Genomic DNA, 18746 nt, shown 5'->3' with positions numbered 1-18746 from the left:
TGTACCTTTAAAACTGGCCATTAAAGCAAATTGGGATCATCAGATGAAAAATAACATGTAAGTATCAGTCACTACTTATTATTGTCTTTCAGAAATATGTTTGGGAAAGAGAAATAATTCCTAAGAATAGGTTTTTAGGCCCTCAGTCATGAACAGGGAGATGCTACGCTGAAGAGTACAGGGCAAATACTTACACAGAGTACTAGCTATCTAGACTTTTTAGAAGTTCCTTTCAAATGATGTTTTTTTTCTTTCTCCTTTGTATTCAGCATTTTTGTTTTATAGTATACTATCATCCCTACTTTTAGCTTATCTTCAAACTTCCCCCAGAGATTAAAGGATTTTCCCAATTGCTGTCTAAAGGCGTTCGTCTGCTCTTTAGGAGTTTAAAGAGTTCCTGCCCCTCCCAAAGCATCAGAGCGGCGCGGCTGCCCTGGTGCGCTTGGTGTATGGAGCATTGCCGCAACTTCTTGGGTTAAAAAGGGTGGATTAGAGCGAAAGAATCACCTATCTCAAAATGCCCTGATGAAACCAGGCTACCCCTGGACACTTTCTGTACAAAGTTAAATATTAGACACTCTCTCCCTGACGTTGCTTTTTAATTTAGCCTAAAAGGCTTAATATTTAACTCAAAATACCTAACAACTGCAAATGCTAAGTGCTGAACATTGTTACATCCTCCAGAAGATACATAAAGCAGTGCTTAAACTCGGTGTGATATATTTAGACATGTGTAGCTATCTCTGGACTTAAAGCTTCATTTGAATGAGAAAACTGGTTATCGTGTGGTGAATGCCAGCTGCACTTTGAAGCAGAAGGCACAGCCAGTGGTTCAGTGGCCATAACTGCTTCAAACGGGGTGTCCGCTTGGTACCTGCAGAGGGAAATGCCCTTTATTGAGACCCACTTTTGGTCCCAGATCAAGGGTTTAACGGGGGAGCCGTGCCCGCCAAAACCTCTCTGAGAAAGGGGCGGGGCCCGGCGGGGGTAAAGTTCGCGCCTTCCAACGGTCAGCGCGTGCCTAACGGTCAGCGCGCGCCCAACCGCCTGCGCGCCTCGCCTCGCCCGTTCCCTTCCCGCGCCGCGCCATGGCGGGGGAGCTGGAGTCGCTGGAGGCGTGCTTGGAGCGGCACATCCCGCCCGAGGAGCTGGCCGAGGTGAAGCGCATCCTCTACGGGGGCGAGGCGAGGTGCGCTGCTGGGACGGGCTGGCCTCCCTCTGCCCCGCGGGGGGTGTGTGTTTGTCTGGGGGCGTCCCGTCCAGCCTCCCTCCTGCCCCTCGGTCTCCGCAACGCATGGCCTGCCCGGGAGGGAGGGGGAGGGAGTCAGTTTGAGAGCGGATGTGCGGGACACAAGGCTCGGCTGAGAGGAAAGAGCAGGGGGAAGGCCCTTTGGTGCTTGTGGTACTGCGGTGAGGTTAGGCTGTGGTGGGATAACTGGGGTACTTGGGGGTTATCCAAGTTTGGGAAGCAGGGCGGTAGGGAGGTTGTGTGAGAAGGTGGCTGACTGGAATGTAAGACTTGAGGGGGATAGTTTTGGAGGGGGGGCTGGGGAGGTGGTGGCTTTGGGGTGGGGGAGCTGAAAAAGTGGGGATCTAACATGAAGAAAAATACATTGGAGGGAAGGTGTTTATAATCTGGGGGTGGCAGATGAAAGTTTGTGCGTATGCACTCCTTGATTTCTGTAGCAAGGTAATAGTATCTGGAGATGACAGTTACGGAGGAGGACACTGGGAGTTTGCTGCCATGGAGAAGAGCAGTGAGATTTCCACGTGACCTGGCTGTTATCTGTTCCATTGTCTGATAGTTGCATATGGGGGCATGCGAGGTTGGGTGCCTCTGCAGGGGTAGACAATATTTGTGATCCTTTTGATCCATTGCATTTAGAGCAGAAAAGGAGAACATCTTGTCTTGAAATGTCTTTTTTCCTTTTCAATCCAGAAAACTTAATTTGCCAGCTGCTGCTCTATCAGCAGCTCAGGAAAGAGATTTTGAGCTACAGGGCTATGGATTTGAAGCTGCTCCAGAGCAATTGAGAAGGCCGCGTATTGTTCGAGTAGGACTGATACAAAATAAAATTCCACTTCCCACAGACACAGCCGTGGCAGTCCAGGTACACAAACTGGGATCTGGGCCTTTTGTGTGTAACTTCTCTTCTACTGGATTGAGAAATAACACACTTGTTGATGTTACAAACTCCTTCATTAAATGTCTGCTGATTGTCTGGCAATATAGGACCCATCACTATCTTAATACAGCATACTGTAAGAAATTTGAGTGACACATTTTTTTTATTGTTTCTCAGAAACATCTTTTGTGTTGTATTTACCTAGTGAATTTCCCAACTGTTTGCAGTTTTTCCCAAGCTAAATATTTAGTCTCTGATTTTGTGCATGAAAATCCTTTGCCTCTAAAATGGATCAGAAAATCATTTACCTGAAATGAAAAGAGATGGCAACCCATGGAAACCACAGGTGCACTTCTTTTTTTTAATTGAGAAATGTTCCATTATAGGAAAAGCTATTAGAGTAAACACAGATCAATGAAGCTGTGTTCATTATTCTTTGTACAGCAGTAAACAAAATCTTATTACAAGGTGACTATCATCTCTTAACATCTTGGATGCGAAAGTACTGAGGTGACATATATTGAAATAGCCTCCTAAGAGTCGCTTTTAAAAAGTGAAGGAAAATACCACATTTATGAAACCTCCCAGAGTAGTAGCTTTGTACAGTGACAGGACTGAATATTTCTGAAGTAATTTGTTTCAGAAAGATTACCTGTCACAAATTCAAGTAAATAAGTCAGTTTATAGATCAAGTTTCTGGATTCTTTGTAGCATCTGTTAAAAAGACTTACCAGTTATATTAGTGATTTTACCTTCTAAATAACTAGTTAGCTATTTCTGTAAATCAGTATACAGTTGTTGAGTTTGTAGGCCACTTTTGACCTGTCTTGTGTCTTTTTTTAATTGACACTTGAAAGTATCAATGCAAAGTGCTACACCTATGCCTGTCTTTAAGTAGAACACTCTAGAAAAAAGTACTTTGAAACAATGTTTTCTGACTAATTAATAAATGTTTTGATGTTTTTTTTCTTTATAATAATCTACTTAGCTCTTAGAACAGAGGGATTTAGAAAATAGTTTGCAGCTAATAACTTGTAGAGAGTGTCCAAGATCCACATATTAATATGAGCAGGATTTGGAGGTAACCAAGGAAATGGACTGCCCTTATCTCATATGTTAAGATTCTGAGTACTTGACTTTGAATTCATGTTTACTTAACATCATGCTCTAGGTTGTTTACAATCAGCAACAAAAATTATAATTAGATTTTTAGCTATCTACAAGTCAGTCCGCAATGAGTTGCTGTATGTTTAAATGTTGTAACTATGGAATTAGAAATCCATTGGATTGCTTTCTCTATTTTCAGCATCTAAATGCTTTTAAAAATCTATATCTAACTCTTGGTATTATTAGTGTTCAGGAACTATAAATTCTTGAGTTATTCCCCCTGAAAGCAATGGGACTAAGTATAGAACAAGATAAGTTTAATATGAACAAAACTTGTAAAATCAGGCTATTAATATACAAGTGAGTTAGAACATACAGCTTTTTTTTATAGCGTGACTCTTCTCGCAATCAGGTGGCTGCACTGCACAGACGAATTGAGGAGATTGTGGAAGTAGCTGCAATATGTGGGGTCAACATAGTTTGTTTCCAGGAGGCTTGGAGTGAGTATTTTCTGTGATTCCTTCTAGCTTGTCAGAGATCAAGTTCACTCTGTTTTAACAGGTATCCTGTACTAGAAGTATGTCTTGTAAGTAAACAGCAGAGATGTTCCAAGAGACAACAGTTAACTTTACTGATTTGCTTTCTACATGGAAAAAAAAAAGGTCTTAGTTAGCAGAACTGTATGGAGGATGTATGTGAAGTCTGTTACAGTGAAGACTAGTCTGTGCTGCAACACTGATATTTGTATGTGTGCTCATTCTTCATGTCGTTCTTTGTGATTCTTTCCTCATTTTTTTCCTCCTAAAACTTTGGGGTTTTTCCAGACAGATATTAAAATAAAAAAGATCTAATTTTAATTCAAATGAAGTCTTTGAGGCTTAATAGAGGTGAAAAGCAAAATTAAGGCCCAAGTTGTGAAAACAGGTTATTCACAGAAAGTCTCTGGGTTGTGTTTTGTATTTTTACCTCCAATAAGACTTCACTAAGTGCATTCTTTCTCTCCTGCTTTGCTCTGTGTGGGTCTAAAACTCCTTGTCATTGCTAAAAATATTTTTAAATAGCTTTTACCTTTAAACAAGGAAAGCAGTTGAATGATTAATTAATTAATAGTTAATTAATGATTAATTTTTTATCTGTATTCATGAAAACAGCATGTATTCCTTGAGTGACTTGAACATTTTTGTAAATTTTGTCTTGCATTGGTATTTTCCAGCCATGCCCTTTGCTTTTTGTACAAGAGAGAAGCTTCCTTGGACTGAATTTGCAGAGTCAGCAGAGGATGGGCCAACAACAAAATTCTGTCAAGAGGTAAAAAACCAACCAAGCAAAAAAAACCCCACATCCAGCCTCCAGCTGCCACTGATTGGCATGGATTTCTTCTTTCTATAGCGGTCTTGTGCCACTGAGAAAACGGAAATAATCAAAAATAAATTTTCACCTTGCTTCACAAATATTATGATAGTGAGTGAAGTAGAAATGTACAACAACAACTGTGCTCAGTATTTATTTTTTAAACTACTTTGCATTTATATACTACCTTTTACTATGGAAGGCATGTGAAACTGCCCATTTAACTATACCTGAATTTTATAAGGGAGGAACGATTCTTCATACAAATATTTTAAATTTCCTTATAGAAGGTGTTTCTAGAACACCTTTTCAGGTGGAAAGCTCTGTGATGTGTCCTCTTTTGATGAAGAAACTATGGTGATATGGTCATGCCAATGTGGGTTAAGCATTAGCCCGTGATAACAGTCAGAGTAATGTACCAGGTGAAAACTTTTAAAAATCCTTCATTATGAACAACAACAACAACAAAAAATTACTGCAGTCTTGTGTATAATAAAAGAATTGTGTTCATTTGTATAGCTGGCAAAGAAATACAATATGGTTGTGATATCTCCAATCCTGGAGCGAGATGAAATACATGGGGGCACTCTGTGGAATGCTGCAGTGATCGTTTCTAATACTGGAGCTGTCCTTGGCAAAAGTAGGAAAAATCACATTCCAAGGATTGGCGATTTCAATGAGGTAAGAAGCAGTATTGTGATTTTCAAGCTAGTCTTACTTTGCAGCCCTTTTTCCTGTGAGCATGTGTTGTATCAGAGTCATACTGGCAGGAAATGTAATGTATTTCTAGAAAATATGGTTCCCTAAGTGTCAAATCAGTTTTTCTCAGGTGAAATTATAGTAAATTAATTTATCAAGAGTAGAGAGTGATGACTCTTAAAGGAAAAATAACATTGAATCCTTGTCATGTACTCTTCCTTCGCCTGATTGAAACTACAAAAGTATCGAGGATCTTCAAAACAAAATTCTGTAAGTCACAGCTTTGTTAAGTTAGTTATGCATGATTGGCTGAGATAGTTTCTGCACGTGTGCATGTTGAACTTATTTTAATGTGAAAGGCAATTGTTTCATGGTTCAGATGTGAGTGATATTTATAGTCCTGATCTCTATTTCTCTGTGAAATTGTCTTGAAATGAAAGTACTTTTGCGTATATTTCTTTGAGCAGAATCCCTTAATTCATTACGCTTCTGACTGAATAGCTGGTTTGTGGCACCTTCTGTTTACTAATCACATTACTTCCACTGAAGCCCCCAGCAGTTTTTAGGCTGTCCTCCAGAATCAGCTTCAAAAACAACTTGTAGTAAAAGGCAATGTCAGAAGAAAACTGGTAGATCTGAAATGTGTTTAACCATCCATAGAATTATCACCAGCAGAAAGATCAGGATTAAAAATTAACCAAAGTCTAAAAATACATCATCTTACCTAACTAAATCTCTCCTTGTCAGCTGTAGTGAGTAGTTAACAGAGGCGTTTCTTCAAAGCACTGGGTGCTATATACCTGCAGTTGCTTTTGTTCCCTGTCCAAATGCTCCAGTCACTAAACTGACGCTTCACAAGCCAAACTGCTTTTTTTATTAACTTTAGAAGTTTTTTTTGTGTCTTGAAACTTCTCGTTCAAAGACTTCTGGAAGTTTTGACCTGGGCTCCCAGACCTGATCACACTGGTTTATGTTTCTTCAGAGCAGAATGTTAATAGGTTTCTACACAATGGATTTCTGGCACAGGCTTGTCAGTCACCAGTGTTGGGTTCTATCTTTAACAATTATTTTGATATTTAATATTATTTTATCAGATCTGTCTTTCAGCTAGCAAAATAGTAACTAACAAACCCATATAAAATACAAGCAGTAATAAAAATTAATTTTGGTTACTTTCCACATTCTTGATTTGTTCCTTGTGTAATCAAACAAAAAATAAATTCCTATTGCTTGTGCTGAAATATAATGTCTTTCAGTTTTCCAGACAGTGTTTTGCAGAGCATCAACAGATTCCAATAAACTTATTGTTTCCAGCTATGAAACTGTAATGAAAGGCACCTAAAAAAAAAAAATATTTTTTCTTTTCCATGTGAAGAGTAAATAGAGTTTCATTAAGAGTTTTACATAATTCCTAGAAGGAGTTAGTTCTTATAATCCTAAGTGCCAGAATTACCACAAAACAGTCTATTAGTATCTTGCAGGTATACTATAATGATTTGACATTTCTTGATGTATCTATGTCATTATAGAAGCAAGCAGTGCTTACCCAAAACAGCGCTGTCTTTTTAGCTAGTTTTCTTAGAAAAGCATTAAGTCCGTTCTTCTGAGCTGAGCAATTTTAATACAGGAACTTCAGAAACCACCAGGACTATAGGGAAGGATTGTGCTCGTCTCTCTTACTTTAATGTTGTTTTCTTTATCAACAAAGTTAACCCCCAAGGAAGGGCTGAATTTGAGATTATTTTTTTGTGGATTGTCTCTGTAGAGCAGATAGGAAAAGAAGGCTTCTTAAAATCGTCCTTGTTGAATCAGTGAGAACTAAATGGAAAGGGGAAAGAAATTGGTCTGTAACCTATTCAGCCATGTGTGGGAGGGCATATAAATAAACAAAAATCAATCCTTCTTGAGACATCACAGTTTGTTGCTGTGGAGATGATTGTGACCTCTGGTGAGGAATAAAGAAATAAGAACTGAAGAATTCCCTGAAGCTACAGCATTCTTGTTTTTCTTCATCTATTGTAATAAAAGAAAACTGAGAATAGCAGAAAAAATGGAAGTATATTCAATCAGTAGAATTGTTTTGAAAAAGGATTGTGTGAGTGCCCACCACGTGGTGTGCTATCTACAGACATGAAAGGAGATAAAATCAGTGCCCAAGGGACTGTGCAATTTCATGAGACCTGATAATAAATAAGAAACACGAGATGTCACTTTTATTGGGCATACTGAACCTCTTGTCCTTCTTGGTTTCAGAAGGTAGATCGTCCTGTATCTATTGTGCTGTCCTCTGGCACTTAGATGAGGCCCTGGTTTGTTCCCCAGCTATAACTGCTTGCCTTAGGCCTGATACGGTTCTGCTTCCTTCAAGACCGATGGCAGTGGTTGTTATAATGGACAGAGAGTTTCAATGAAAAAGGAATTGCTTTGCCACACATCTCTCTATCTTATATGGTAAGAGATGTGTCGTATTGGGTGAGGCTGGTGGATTATGTATCTTACTTTTCTGTCTCTGAGATCATCACAAAAAGGTACTGTTAGGAATAAATCTGGCCTCTGCAACTTTTGTGCTCCCTCAGTATCCACAGTCATTGTGTTAGGGATGCTGGGTGGCATATTTCTGTCTATTGCATTTCTTATCCATGGGTCTTTTATCAGTGACTTTGTGTAATCCCTTCTGAACCTGGAGATAATATCTGCTTTCACAAAGAAGCACATTTCAGAAGTGCACTGCCTGCTGCATGAAAAAAAAAAGTTACTTTAGTTGAAAACAGGTATAAGAGTATAACTTCAGTGAATACCCACTACTGCTGTTGCTTTGGGATTTCTGTATCTGTCTGCCTTTGTGATTTTGCTTACTCATCATACCACCCTCAGTCTTCTGTCTGCAGATTGAAGAGCCATTTTAGTTGCACCTCACCAGGGCAGTTGCTCCATCTCTTTGCCATTTTAATTGTCTTTGCTTATTCCATCTCTAGTATATCCTTACTGAGATGCACACACTAGAATTGCCCAGAGTACTCAAGTCATGGGCACACGGAATTCTTATAAACCAGCAAACCAATATTTTCTGTTATGTTTTAGTACCCTTCCTGTTGATATCTGAGATTTTATTGGATTTTTTACTACCACTGAGCACTAAGCAGGCAACTGTCAGTGACTCCACACATACCCTTTTTTTGTATCTGGGAAGAACCATTTCTGTACATTTCATTTAAAATATCTCTGTGAATATCTGAATATTTGTTTATTTTGATAGCTGTTAACAATGCCCTATCCTTCTCTTCACTAGTGCCTTTTACAGGAACCAGTGCGTTTCTAACTGTTTAGAAATGTTTGATATGATAAGATAAAAGTTCACAGCATATGGTAAATGGGATCTTTTAAGCCAACAATTTGCTCCATTTTCTTTAAGGAGTGTACTCTAGATTTATCCTGCGATTTTCCTGGTGGTTATTTCAAGCCTTCTGTTTGTTTAGAGCCATAGGCATATAGGAGATATAAATAACCAGTCTTAGTTATACACTGATATTTCCTTGGAGTATTCATAAAATTACTGCATGTCATTACATAACAGGTGAATGTAAAATAATTCTATGTTTTTTAACAATGCTCATCATCTTTCTCTTTAATCAGAATCAAGGTATCATGATGACTTAGGAAAATTTTCTTATATGCTGAAAGTACTAAGAGAGGTGCCTGAAGTTTTGTGATTTGTGGATATCTCATTAACTTCTGCAGAAGCTTCTAGCATGAATAAAAGTGTTTGCGTCAAAGTCAGACAATGCTTAGGGTGCAGTGTGAGTGAAGGGAGGCAGGAAAGGGCTTGAATTTGAGCTCAGCAGCCTAAGGGAGCCACTTTTTGCTATATACTCATTATAGTGCAGCTATGTACTAAATGAAAGCTGTTGTCCTTGCCTGTGGTCTAACAGCTTGAGGCTGGTTGTCAGAAATTGTGAGTCTCAAAGTGATGTGGGAGGTATTTCATTTCAGTTTTTTAAGAAGTCTGCCTTTGTGGTTTTTGTTTGTTTTGTTTGTAGTCTACTTACTATATGGAAGGAAATACAGGACACCCAGTGTTTCAGACACAGTTCGGAACAATTGCTGTGAATATCTGCTATGGGCGCCATCACCCTCTGAACTGGCTCATGTTTAGCATGAATGGAGCAGAGATCATCTTTAACCCTTCAGCCACTATTGGAACGCTCAGGTAAAATACAAACTGATTTAGGCCGTTGCACGCTTTCTGGGTTGGCTGAACCTCTCATCCCCTTGCTGGCGCCTCAGGCGCACCTTGCTGAGGTCTTGGAACCTGAGGTATCACCTCCTTGTTTTGCCTTCACGAAGGAATCTGCATTCTTCTCCATCTAGAGTTTTGGGCTACTGATCTGCTCATAGTCACTGATTTTCTTACAGAACTTTAGTTGTGCATCTGCAGGTCTTTTGTCTCTGAGACAGAATTAACCAGCATCCAGTGGGTATTCTGAAAACTAATGAGAGTTTATTTAGATTGTCTATGAAATGTCTTTGGTTTATGATAGGCAGTAGTAATTTACATTCAGACTTAGCTTGCCAGCTTGCATTGTTCACCTAGGAGCCAATGAGTATGGTATCAAATTGCAATTTTCAGAGCCAAGCTGAGAAACCCTTTTCTCTGAAACATTTTTTTTTCTTTAACTGTTGGCAATTTTGTGATTATCAGGCCTCTTGAACAAGACTAAACCGATGTAAACTGTTTCCCTTGAGATTAATCTTCTGCAGATTGACATTAATTGCACCCTGCTGACTCGATTTCCTAAAAGAAAAAAGAAAACCAGCTCAGTGAGCTAAGAAAAGTCACTTCTTAGCTAGTCCATAATGATTAATTTGTGGATTAGATCTTGAATATTCTTTCCCCTACATTATCAGCATCAGTCACATTTCAATATAATAAACTTTGAATGTGCCATGCTTCCAAAGCCTCCTCCAACACAGGCTGTGTATTGCTTGGGGTACTATAATGTGATGCAAAATAACTGCATTTCTTTGGGGCCAGGGGGGACTTTCTTTAGGTAGAAACCTTTTAGGAATGGTTTAAATTGTTCTTTATACCACTCTTCACAAAATCACCATGCCTTCCCTTCATTCTCGTTCTATTTTACTTTTTGTTTCAAATTCCAAATTAGACTCTTTCTAAATTGAGGTGTGGGATTCCAGAATGTGTCTACATATCAGTTTAACACCTGTGCTTTTTATTTTTTTCTTTTTTCTTTTTCTCCCTTGGTGACAGTAGGCTCTGAAAAGTAAGCTAGTAATGCATGACGTTTACATATATATGATTGAGGCAATGATGATAGTTTATGCTTAATTGTAATTATTAATATTTTTAAGCCTTTTCACCATAAGTGGTTAGCTTTGTTATGGGGCAGGGAGTGGGGGTGGAAGTCTGGCTTTGCAGAGTTCTTTGGAACAAAAACTTTTCCTCTGTGAGTTAAAAACCCATATTTTGGGCTAGCTGAACTGTCTTTGAGTTTCCACTCCCAAAGATAAGTTTTAGGAAGCTAACAGCATATTTCTCTGTTACTGATGATATTGTAATACAAGTATAATATCCAGTAGCAAACAAAAAAAAAGATGACATATTGATCTCCTACAATACTAAAAATTCTTTCTTGTTTCTCTTCTCTCTCCCTTCAGCTGGGCTTGTATGTGTGGACTAATTGCAAAATAGTTTCAGTTTTATGTCTCTAAACATAGAGGAAGAGATTTTTCCAGTGTCAGATTTGTGAACCTTAACATGAAAAGTTTAGGCGATATAGACTTGCTAACCGGGTATACAAGATGATAGAAGAGCTAGAAGTGTAAGTGTAATTTTTTTTTTTTTTCAGCATTTTCTCCTTCTTCAGGATTCCCCAAATCCCCTCGCTTTATGTAGATTTGTAGTTTTTCTTTTCCTGTAGCAAGGTCCAAGAATATTAATCCAATTTTTTTTTGCTGACCAGCTAGAAAATTCTGAGGATGATGAACATCCATAATAGGGTAGAAATGGTGAAAAACAGAGTTGAGGCATAAAACTATAATTCCCACAGCCAACTCTGATGCAGAGAAGCATGTATTTACAAACCTGGAGAGTAGAACTGTACGTTAGATGCAGTATGCTGTCATTCAAACTGCCTTTAATGATTTTTTGTATAAAAGATAATTTAGGTTGAGGTAATGTTGGAAAATATATTTTCAAAAGAGTTGAATGAATATACAATGCTTTTGGGGCATTTATGTCACTACTGGAATAATATTTGTCATGTTTGTCCACTTGTAGCCCATTAACAGGAAAGCAAGCAGAAATTACCCTGTTTGTAGTCATACAGCACTTCATTGGTACTCGGTGCTATCCTAATGATTGGCTTTCACTTGATTGTTTTTTAAGCATATGATTTTTATTGCAGGAAGAGGACTCTTGAGACCCATGTAAAAACGTCTCTGGGGTTGCTTCTTGGCTATAGCCTTTTTTTTCCTCTCTCTCTTCTTCTGTGAAATTGTAATTTGCTGGAGCTTTTCAATAAAATCTGTTTTTCTTAGAAGAGCTGACTGCCAGACTCAAAGCAATTGAGAGAAGAGGCAGTAAACCAAGTCCTTTCAGTCAGTCGCTCAGCGACTGTCTCTTAAGATTCTTGAGTCTGACTGGGAGATTAATGAGTCAGATGCTTGCAACCTTGTCTTGGTACTCAGAATCTGGTAGGTACACACTGTCACAGGAGTGTGCAAATTTGTATCACCTTTGTTTTGGAGCTCTGAGTACTTCCAGACCTTCTATTAACTAGTCTGGTCCCTGTGTATCAAACCATTTAATGAAAAGAAGTCTATTTCAGTTTCAAACGTCAGTCAGAATTGAAATCTCCTTTGGAGAAGAGGTGGAGGTTTGTAAACAAGAAGGAATTTTTTATTCCTCATTTATCAGCTCTTGGTTTTGTGTAGATTTCGTGACTGGTTTAATAGATAATTACTGGGAAGTTATTGGGATGCTTTTGTTAAGCATGCTTTCATTTTCATCAACCCACCATGGGAAGGTGACTTACTGTAGAGTGCTGTGAAAACTGGTTGAAATAACAGAAGTAGGAAATTTTGGTGGATATGGATTTTTGTTTTCTTTTTTTATTCCCATAATTTTTTTTTTTTTTTTTCAATCACTGTTGCAAAAGTCTCTCCTGGACCATTTTCAGAAAAAAGGAGGCAACTTGGGTGAATCTCTTACAGCTTTGCTGCAGAATGATGTTTGGTATATTGAAAGTTAATGGAATATGAAAGCACATGAGTAAAACCTTTGTGTAATTTGGAGAGTAAACCATTTTACACATAAATTGCTTTGAAAATCTTGAGGTGTCTTAATTTTTTTTCTTTTTTTTTTTTTCTCCGTGACAAAGCCGTATTTACCAGGTTATCAGATGGCATTATTTATACCTATATTTGAGCAGAAAATAATTACAGTGCTTGGCTTTATCTCTGGAAGATGTTGATTGCAAGAGCAAGATCAGTCTTAGTAGCTAACTTTGGCTTTTTTGACAGAAAATGTGCAGTGTGAGACAGTCATAATCTAAATTTAGCTCTGAAGTAGACAAGTAGTGAATACCTGCCTGCTCTATTGTGTATTGCAGTGAGTCACTGTGGCCAATTGAAGCAAGAAATGCTGCCATAGCTAATCACTGCTTTACATGTGCCATCAACAGGGTAGGAACGGTATGTATCTTCACTTTGTTATTTCATTTTGTAAATTAAGTATTGTAGCATGAGTTAATTCAAGGTAGTGAACTGAATAGCACTAGAATGCATGTATTCTTCAACTGCATAACTACCGTAGTAGTGTTTATAATATGATTTAAAGATGGACAGTGATAGAGATTGAGAGCTGCCTTGTTGCTGACAGTCTACTTTTTGGGTTGCAACTTCTTCCTGTTCTTGAATTGTTCTATTTGTAATAGGCACCTGCCCTTTTGCTACTTTTCCTAGTTTCTGTGGTGAACTCAGTATTCTTTTAGCCAAAATGACTGAAAATGAAATACATCCTCAAGTCAGTGGTACACAGCTGGTTGCTGTTGTAGAGATACTACCTCTTTCTTTGGGTAGTAGATTTGTTTTGGGGTTTTTTTTTGTTTTTTTTTTTTAAGTCAGGCAGGCATTTAGTTTTGCTTTGGGACTGAAATCTGAGGCCCTTATTGCAGAGTAGAAATTCAGTGTGTCAGGAAGCACATGGAGCATTGCTCGTATCAGCTTAGTAGGGGTGTCTGAACAAAGCAATTGTATTGATTAGGAATAACAAACAAAAGTAAAAGCAAAACACTGACCTTTAGCTGTTTTGTATACAATTCTTATTTTTTGTTATCTTGAAGTCTGGTGCTTTCAGCACCTCTATAATGAAAATAATATTGCACACAATAGCTTGTTCTTGCCCTCAGATTAGTCCATTCTTGCCATTTTGTGAACACATTTGTCTTCTTTTGTGATCTGCAAAGATGTTTGGTTACATGTCTCCTCTTTTGCCTCTTCTTTAGGCTTGTGAAACTGGTATGAGGCATGTTCCCCAGAGTGTATGGGCAGCACGCAGTGATACAAAAAGATCTTGTTTTCTAGCCTATCCATCATAGAAACTAGGCCCCTCTGATAACTCACTGTAGACAGTGCTGATAGTATGCTGGAAAAAAATCTTGATCGATTTATATAAACTTCCATACTTATATATGGTAGACTAGAAAGGATTTCTTGAATTAAATTGAATTATACTGCCACCTACAGATTCTTTTTATTTCACAGGAATACTACAAAAATGCCTTTACTTCTGGAGATGGTGGAAAAGGTATGTTCAGAAATCACATTCAGTGGTTGCTAAAAATTGTTACCTAGAAGTCTGAAGAAGCGATAACTCTCCTGCAAGTGCCTGTCCCATGACAGCTGTGGTAGCTAGTGACTGCTTTACTGACCGCTTTTTTGGAAGCTGGAGAGAAGAAACACCTGCTAGTAAAGGTGATGGTGCCACCATATGTGGTCACCAGAAGTTCATACCTAAGGTTTTTATATACTTTCAGAAGACCAAGAGTTTTGGAGTCAAAGCAGTATTGTAGGACTGGAAGACAGAAATCCCACAAATTAACCTGTGTTGTGAGTGCAGGCATGACATTTTATTTGTAGTTTCAAGATTATTAACAGTAATAATCCTAGTCTGAATCCCCAGCCAAGCCATTTTGCCCCGTTACACAGCTTTGCTGGAAGTTAAAGAAGAGAGTGCTCAAAGAAAAGCGTTCTCAAAGAGCATGAGATTTGCTTGTATGTTCACTTGTGTGTTGAAACACTATGTTTTATCCTGTGACGACTATGACTGCTTCTGGCTTCATCTGGAGTGGGTCTGAGCCTTTTTTTAGCTAGTTTTGGATTTAAGTGTTTGTAGCAGCTGCATCAAAAATGTCAGTGGTATCCATTGCTTAGTAGTACAGCAGATGTGGCTGATTTTTGGTGCAACCCAGAGTTGTGCAATAAGAAGTAAGATTTTTTTTTTTTTTTCCCCCCATGCCTCAAATCCCAGTATTTTCACTTCAGACCTTGTATTGAAAATTAAATGAGTGCATCTCTGTCAGCTATTTTGGAAATGTATGATTTGACAATTAGAATTTATTTAAATTCTAAATAAAAAACAATGAAAGCAAACTCTTTAATTCAGGGACTTAATAATGGGAAAGCATAATAATGCATTTTTAAAAGGCAATGCAGTGATTTTTTTCCTGTTAATTCGATATATGTGAGAGCGGTACTGTGCATGACGGTAACTACTGGTCAAAACTGCAGTTACCTTAGGATCATGCTGTGACTCTTCAGGATGATACCTTGCTTAAAGCACAGCGACTGAGCAACCACAATAAATTGAGCCAGGTTTTATGGGACACTGCATATTAAATTGTATACTTATTTGTAGATGGCGTTACATGCTTTTTAAATATTTCTTAAAGCACACCATGACTTGGGCCATTTTTATGGCTCAAGTTACGTAGCTGCACCAGATGGCAGCAGGACTCCAGGACTCTCTCGTACTCAGGATGGACTTCTGATCGTAGAAATGGATCTAAATCTTTGCAGGCAAGTCAGTGACAAATGGAATTTTAAGGTAAGCCTGCTTATAAACAAATAAACTTACGTATAGAACAAACAAGCTTTCACAATGATCATATAATCTTACAATAGTTAAAAGGCAGCCTTTTTTTTTTTTTTTTTTTTTTTTTTTAACGGTCCAGAGCTTAAATCATTGAACTAATTTAACAGGATGTTCTGGAGGCCAAAGGCAAAAATGGATTCCGAAAAGGAGTAACCAAATTCAGGGCAACTAGGCCAATAGCTTTTAAATGAAAAATTTAGCCTTTGGTCCTGAAGTGTGGATTGCCAGGAGCTCAGAGGGAGTGTGTGCGGGTTCCTTACCCAAGGTATGCATTTGCCACTGAGCTGAGATGAGCCTTTGATCTGACCTAATGTGGTAGTTCTTTATATTCTTATAGGCCTTACTTGTCAGTTTTGGTGAAATTTATTGAAAACCCAAAACCACAAGAATCTTTTAACCTCTGAGAACTTTCTGAATGCAAACTTCTTGTAGTATTGACTCACTGGATTTGTGGACACGTTGAAGCCACAGAGAAAGAACTGTGTATGTTCATCTGTGAAGCATCCTAACACACTTATGAATTTATCTAAATCAGATTAAGATGGCTGCAAGCCTCCCATGTGGCTTTAACAAACTTACGTGTTACTACTTTTTTGTATTCTGAGATAGATAAAGCTAATTTGGATCATCTTTCCTGAGGGTATAATTCAATTTAATTTGTCCAGTAGCAGTGCTGGTTTAAGAAATTGCCACCTCAGCACTGCAGTTTACTAACCCTTCAGTTGTGCCAGTACAAGCTATACAGGGTTCTGTGTTGTACACTGGTTTAGTGGGGTGACCAGATTTTTTTAAAAAAACAAACAAACAAAATATGCTCTAGTTTCTTCTTTGAATATGATCAAGTTTACAGCAGGCCCCACAAATATTCTGTTGGAACAACAAAGAAGGCAAGCAAAAAGAGAGAAGAGAGGGCAACTTCTTAAATAGGCTTTGTTGATGAAGAAAACATTTTGCTTACTTCTGTGGAGACAGGTATTCCCTTCTAGTCCTCAGTACTGCTAGAGACTAAAATTTTTCCTATCCAGTCTTAAGATCAGCATGATTTGAATGCTAACAAAGTAGACCAGAGCTCCATCACAATATATGTAGGTTCTTAGTGATAATTTAGTATTTAAAATAAGTAATCACTTGCAAGGAGTATCAATTTTTGCATATAATGTTACTGCAAGCAGACATTTATTTTATAGAACTGGTTTATTTGAAACTACCTTGTGCATTACAATATAGTGCAATGTAGAATGTGTTTTGATTTCAATTTGATATAAAAATACAAATTTAATGTGGATTTGAAATGTTGAATAAACTTTTTAATTGCAATGTAGTAATTTCTTAGAGCTAAATTTCTTTGCTAATGCTGTCCATTCATATGTAGGGAATAAAGACAAAAAGTAATTTCAGGTTGTCTTCTGGACATAATTGCATTTGTAATTTTTACAGATGCATGTGGTAGATATATGGTTATTGACATAGTGGAATTAAATTGTGCTGAGAGATTTATTTTGGGTTTTGTTGTTTTTTTTTTTAAGTCAGGCAGGCATTTAGTTTTGCTTTGGGACTGAAATCTGAGGCCCTTATTGCAGAGTAGAAATTCAGTGTGTCAGGAAGCACATGGAGCATTGCTCATATCAGCTTAGTAGGGGTGTCTGAACAAAAGCAATTGTATTGATTAGGAATAACAAACAAAAGTAAAAGCAAAACACTGACCTTTAGCTGTTTTGTATACAATTCTTATTTTTTGTTATCTTGAAGTCTTGTGCTTTCAGCACCTTAGTTTTATGTTGATGATGTAGGTTGCTATTGTTGGTCTTTTGGCACCTAAGGCACAGCTGTGGCTTTTGTTTTTATGACAGGGTTATCTATTTCCTTTTCCTCTCATTTGGGGCCAAGACAGAGGCAGCTCTTGATATGAGGGGAATGGGGAAGTATGAAGTCATCATTTATCCACTGCAGAAAACCCTTGATAGCAAGTAGGAACCTATTTAACCTGCTCTGGTATCTGCAATTTGCATTCAGTGATGCCTGAAAGGGACGTTAAGTAGAATGTCTTTGCTAAACTTACAGCAGCAGAAGTGTTAGACGAATTGTCCTCTTTACACTCTGGCAAGAAAGAAGTAGTTTGCCTGCTCGGAGCCAGTGTTGTAGGCTGTGCACTTCAGCAGAGGACAGTGCGTTACATAAAGTGCTATATTTCAGCCCCCTAGCTTACTGTATCACCCAAAGCAATGGTAGTATTTTGTATTATTAATGGATAAAGTAAAAGCAACCCAAATACCATCAGTGGCACGTATGCAAACTTATGGCTGGCAGCATGGTTCAGTTGTCAAGGATATAATATGACGACATAATGACAGATACACTCCTTTGCCTTCATTGACATAGCTGACTTAAAAGAGAATATTTTTGATGTGTAAGAAAGCAAGTGCACCTTTCACATTCAACTTCGAGCTATTCAGGATAACCACAATAGCCTTTAGTAATTAGTCAGCAGACATGACTGTCAGTAAAGGAGAGCTCCAAAGCAGGAAAGTGTCAATTTTTGAAGTTTTACATTGTAAATGGAAATGTGCTTCAACTCTTTTTATGGGTAGAAGTATAGCTTTAGGCAACATGATGTAAGGTCTTTTATAGAAGTATAATAGTTTGTGCTAAGGCACTGGAGGTCTTGCATATTGAGTGAATTATTATTTTATTGTTGGGGGCAATTAAATAGTACGTTGTCATTTAAAAAAAAAAAGTGGATATAAATATTTTCTACTGAAGTACTTTCATAGCTTAATAAAAGAACTAAAGCTTTGTTTTTTCTTTTCCAGATGACTGGTAGATACGAAATGTATGCAGAGAAGCTTACTGAAGCAGTCCAGTCTTATTTTATACCCAATATAATAAAAGAGTAAGAAAGAGAATCTCATTACAATCACAAGTTACATAACAAATTAAAAGGTACTACAGCTTTACTGTGGATCAGAAGTTGTTATTTTAATGTTGTCAGTTTAATTCCTGTAACCAACTTTTAAATAATAGGATTCAAAACTGTGTTAATTAAAATAATTTAAAAATGGCTTCTTGGGTTTTTTTGTCATTTACACCAATGAGACCAAACTTGTGTTCCTTACTAGAAATATATGCAGGAATACATTGATAAAAAATGATGGGGAAATTTATTCAGTACTGTGTACTGAGATATATAGTTTGATGGAGATTATGAGTTCAGAAGACATAAAAATTTTTACACAAGCCTTTTAATGTCTTGTATTGTGTATCTGTTTAGTTCTGCTTTCCAGTTTTTGCCCTCT

General features: G+C 37.8%; 1 protein-coding gene across 1 annotated transcript; it reads left to right on the top strand.

Annotated features, from left to right (window-relative positions):
• The first annotated feature begins 1039 nt into the window (after nt 1-1039).
• Nucleotides 1040-18512, top strand: UPB1 (beta-ureidopropionase 1). Its single transcript, XM_086761202.1, has 10 exons — nt 1040-1189; nt 1940-2111; nt 3646-3733; nt 4447-4541; nt 5103-5264; nt 9320-9489; nt 12911-12992; nt 14064-14106; nt 15251-15405; nt 18264-18512. Exons 1-10 carry the CDS (start codon nt 1089-1091, stop codon nt 18345-18347), a joined length of 1152 nt encoding a protein of 383 aa, XP_086617328.1. The 5' UTR covers nt 1040-1088; the 3' UTR covers nt 18348-18512.
• The last annotated feature ends 234 nt before the right edge of the window (nt 18513-18746 follow it).

This window comes from Chlamydotis macqueenii, chromosome 17 (genome assembly GCF_036417535.1).
Source record: "Chlamydotis macqueenii isolate bChlMac1 chromosome 17, bChlMac1.mat, whole genome shotgun sequence".
Taxonomy (NCBI): domain Eukaryota; kingdom Metazoa; phylum Chordata; class Aves; order Otidiformes; family Otididae; genus Chlamydotis; species Chlamydotis macqueenii.
This window is presented reverse-complemented; position numbering and strand designations above follow the sequence as displayed.

Coding starts and splice junctions, on each gene's coding strand:
- UPB1 (XM_086761202.1), top strand. CDS start 1,089: ATGGCGGGGGAGCTGGAGTCGCTGGAGGCGTGCTTGGAGCGGCACATC. Junction 3,734..4,446: donor TTGTTTCCAGGAGGCTTGGA/GTGAGTATTTTC, acceptor GGTATTTTCCAG/CCATGCCCTTTGCTTTTTGT. Junction 15,406..18,263: donor GTGACAAATGGAATTTTAAG/GTAAGCCTGCTT, acceptor TTTCTTTTCCAG/ATGACTGGTAGATACGAAAT.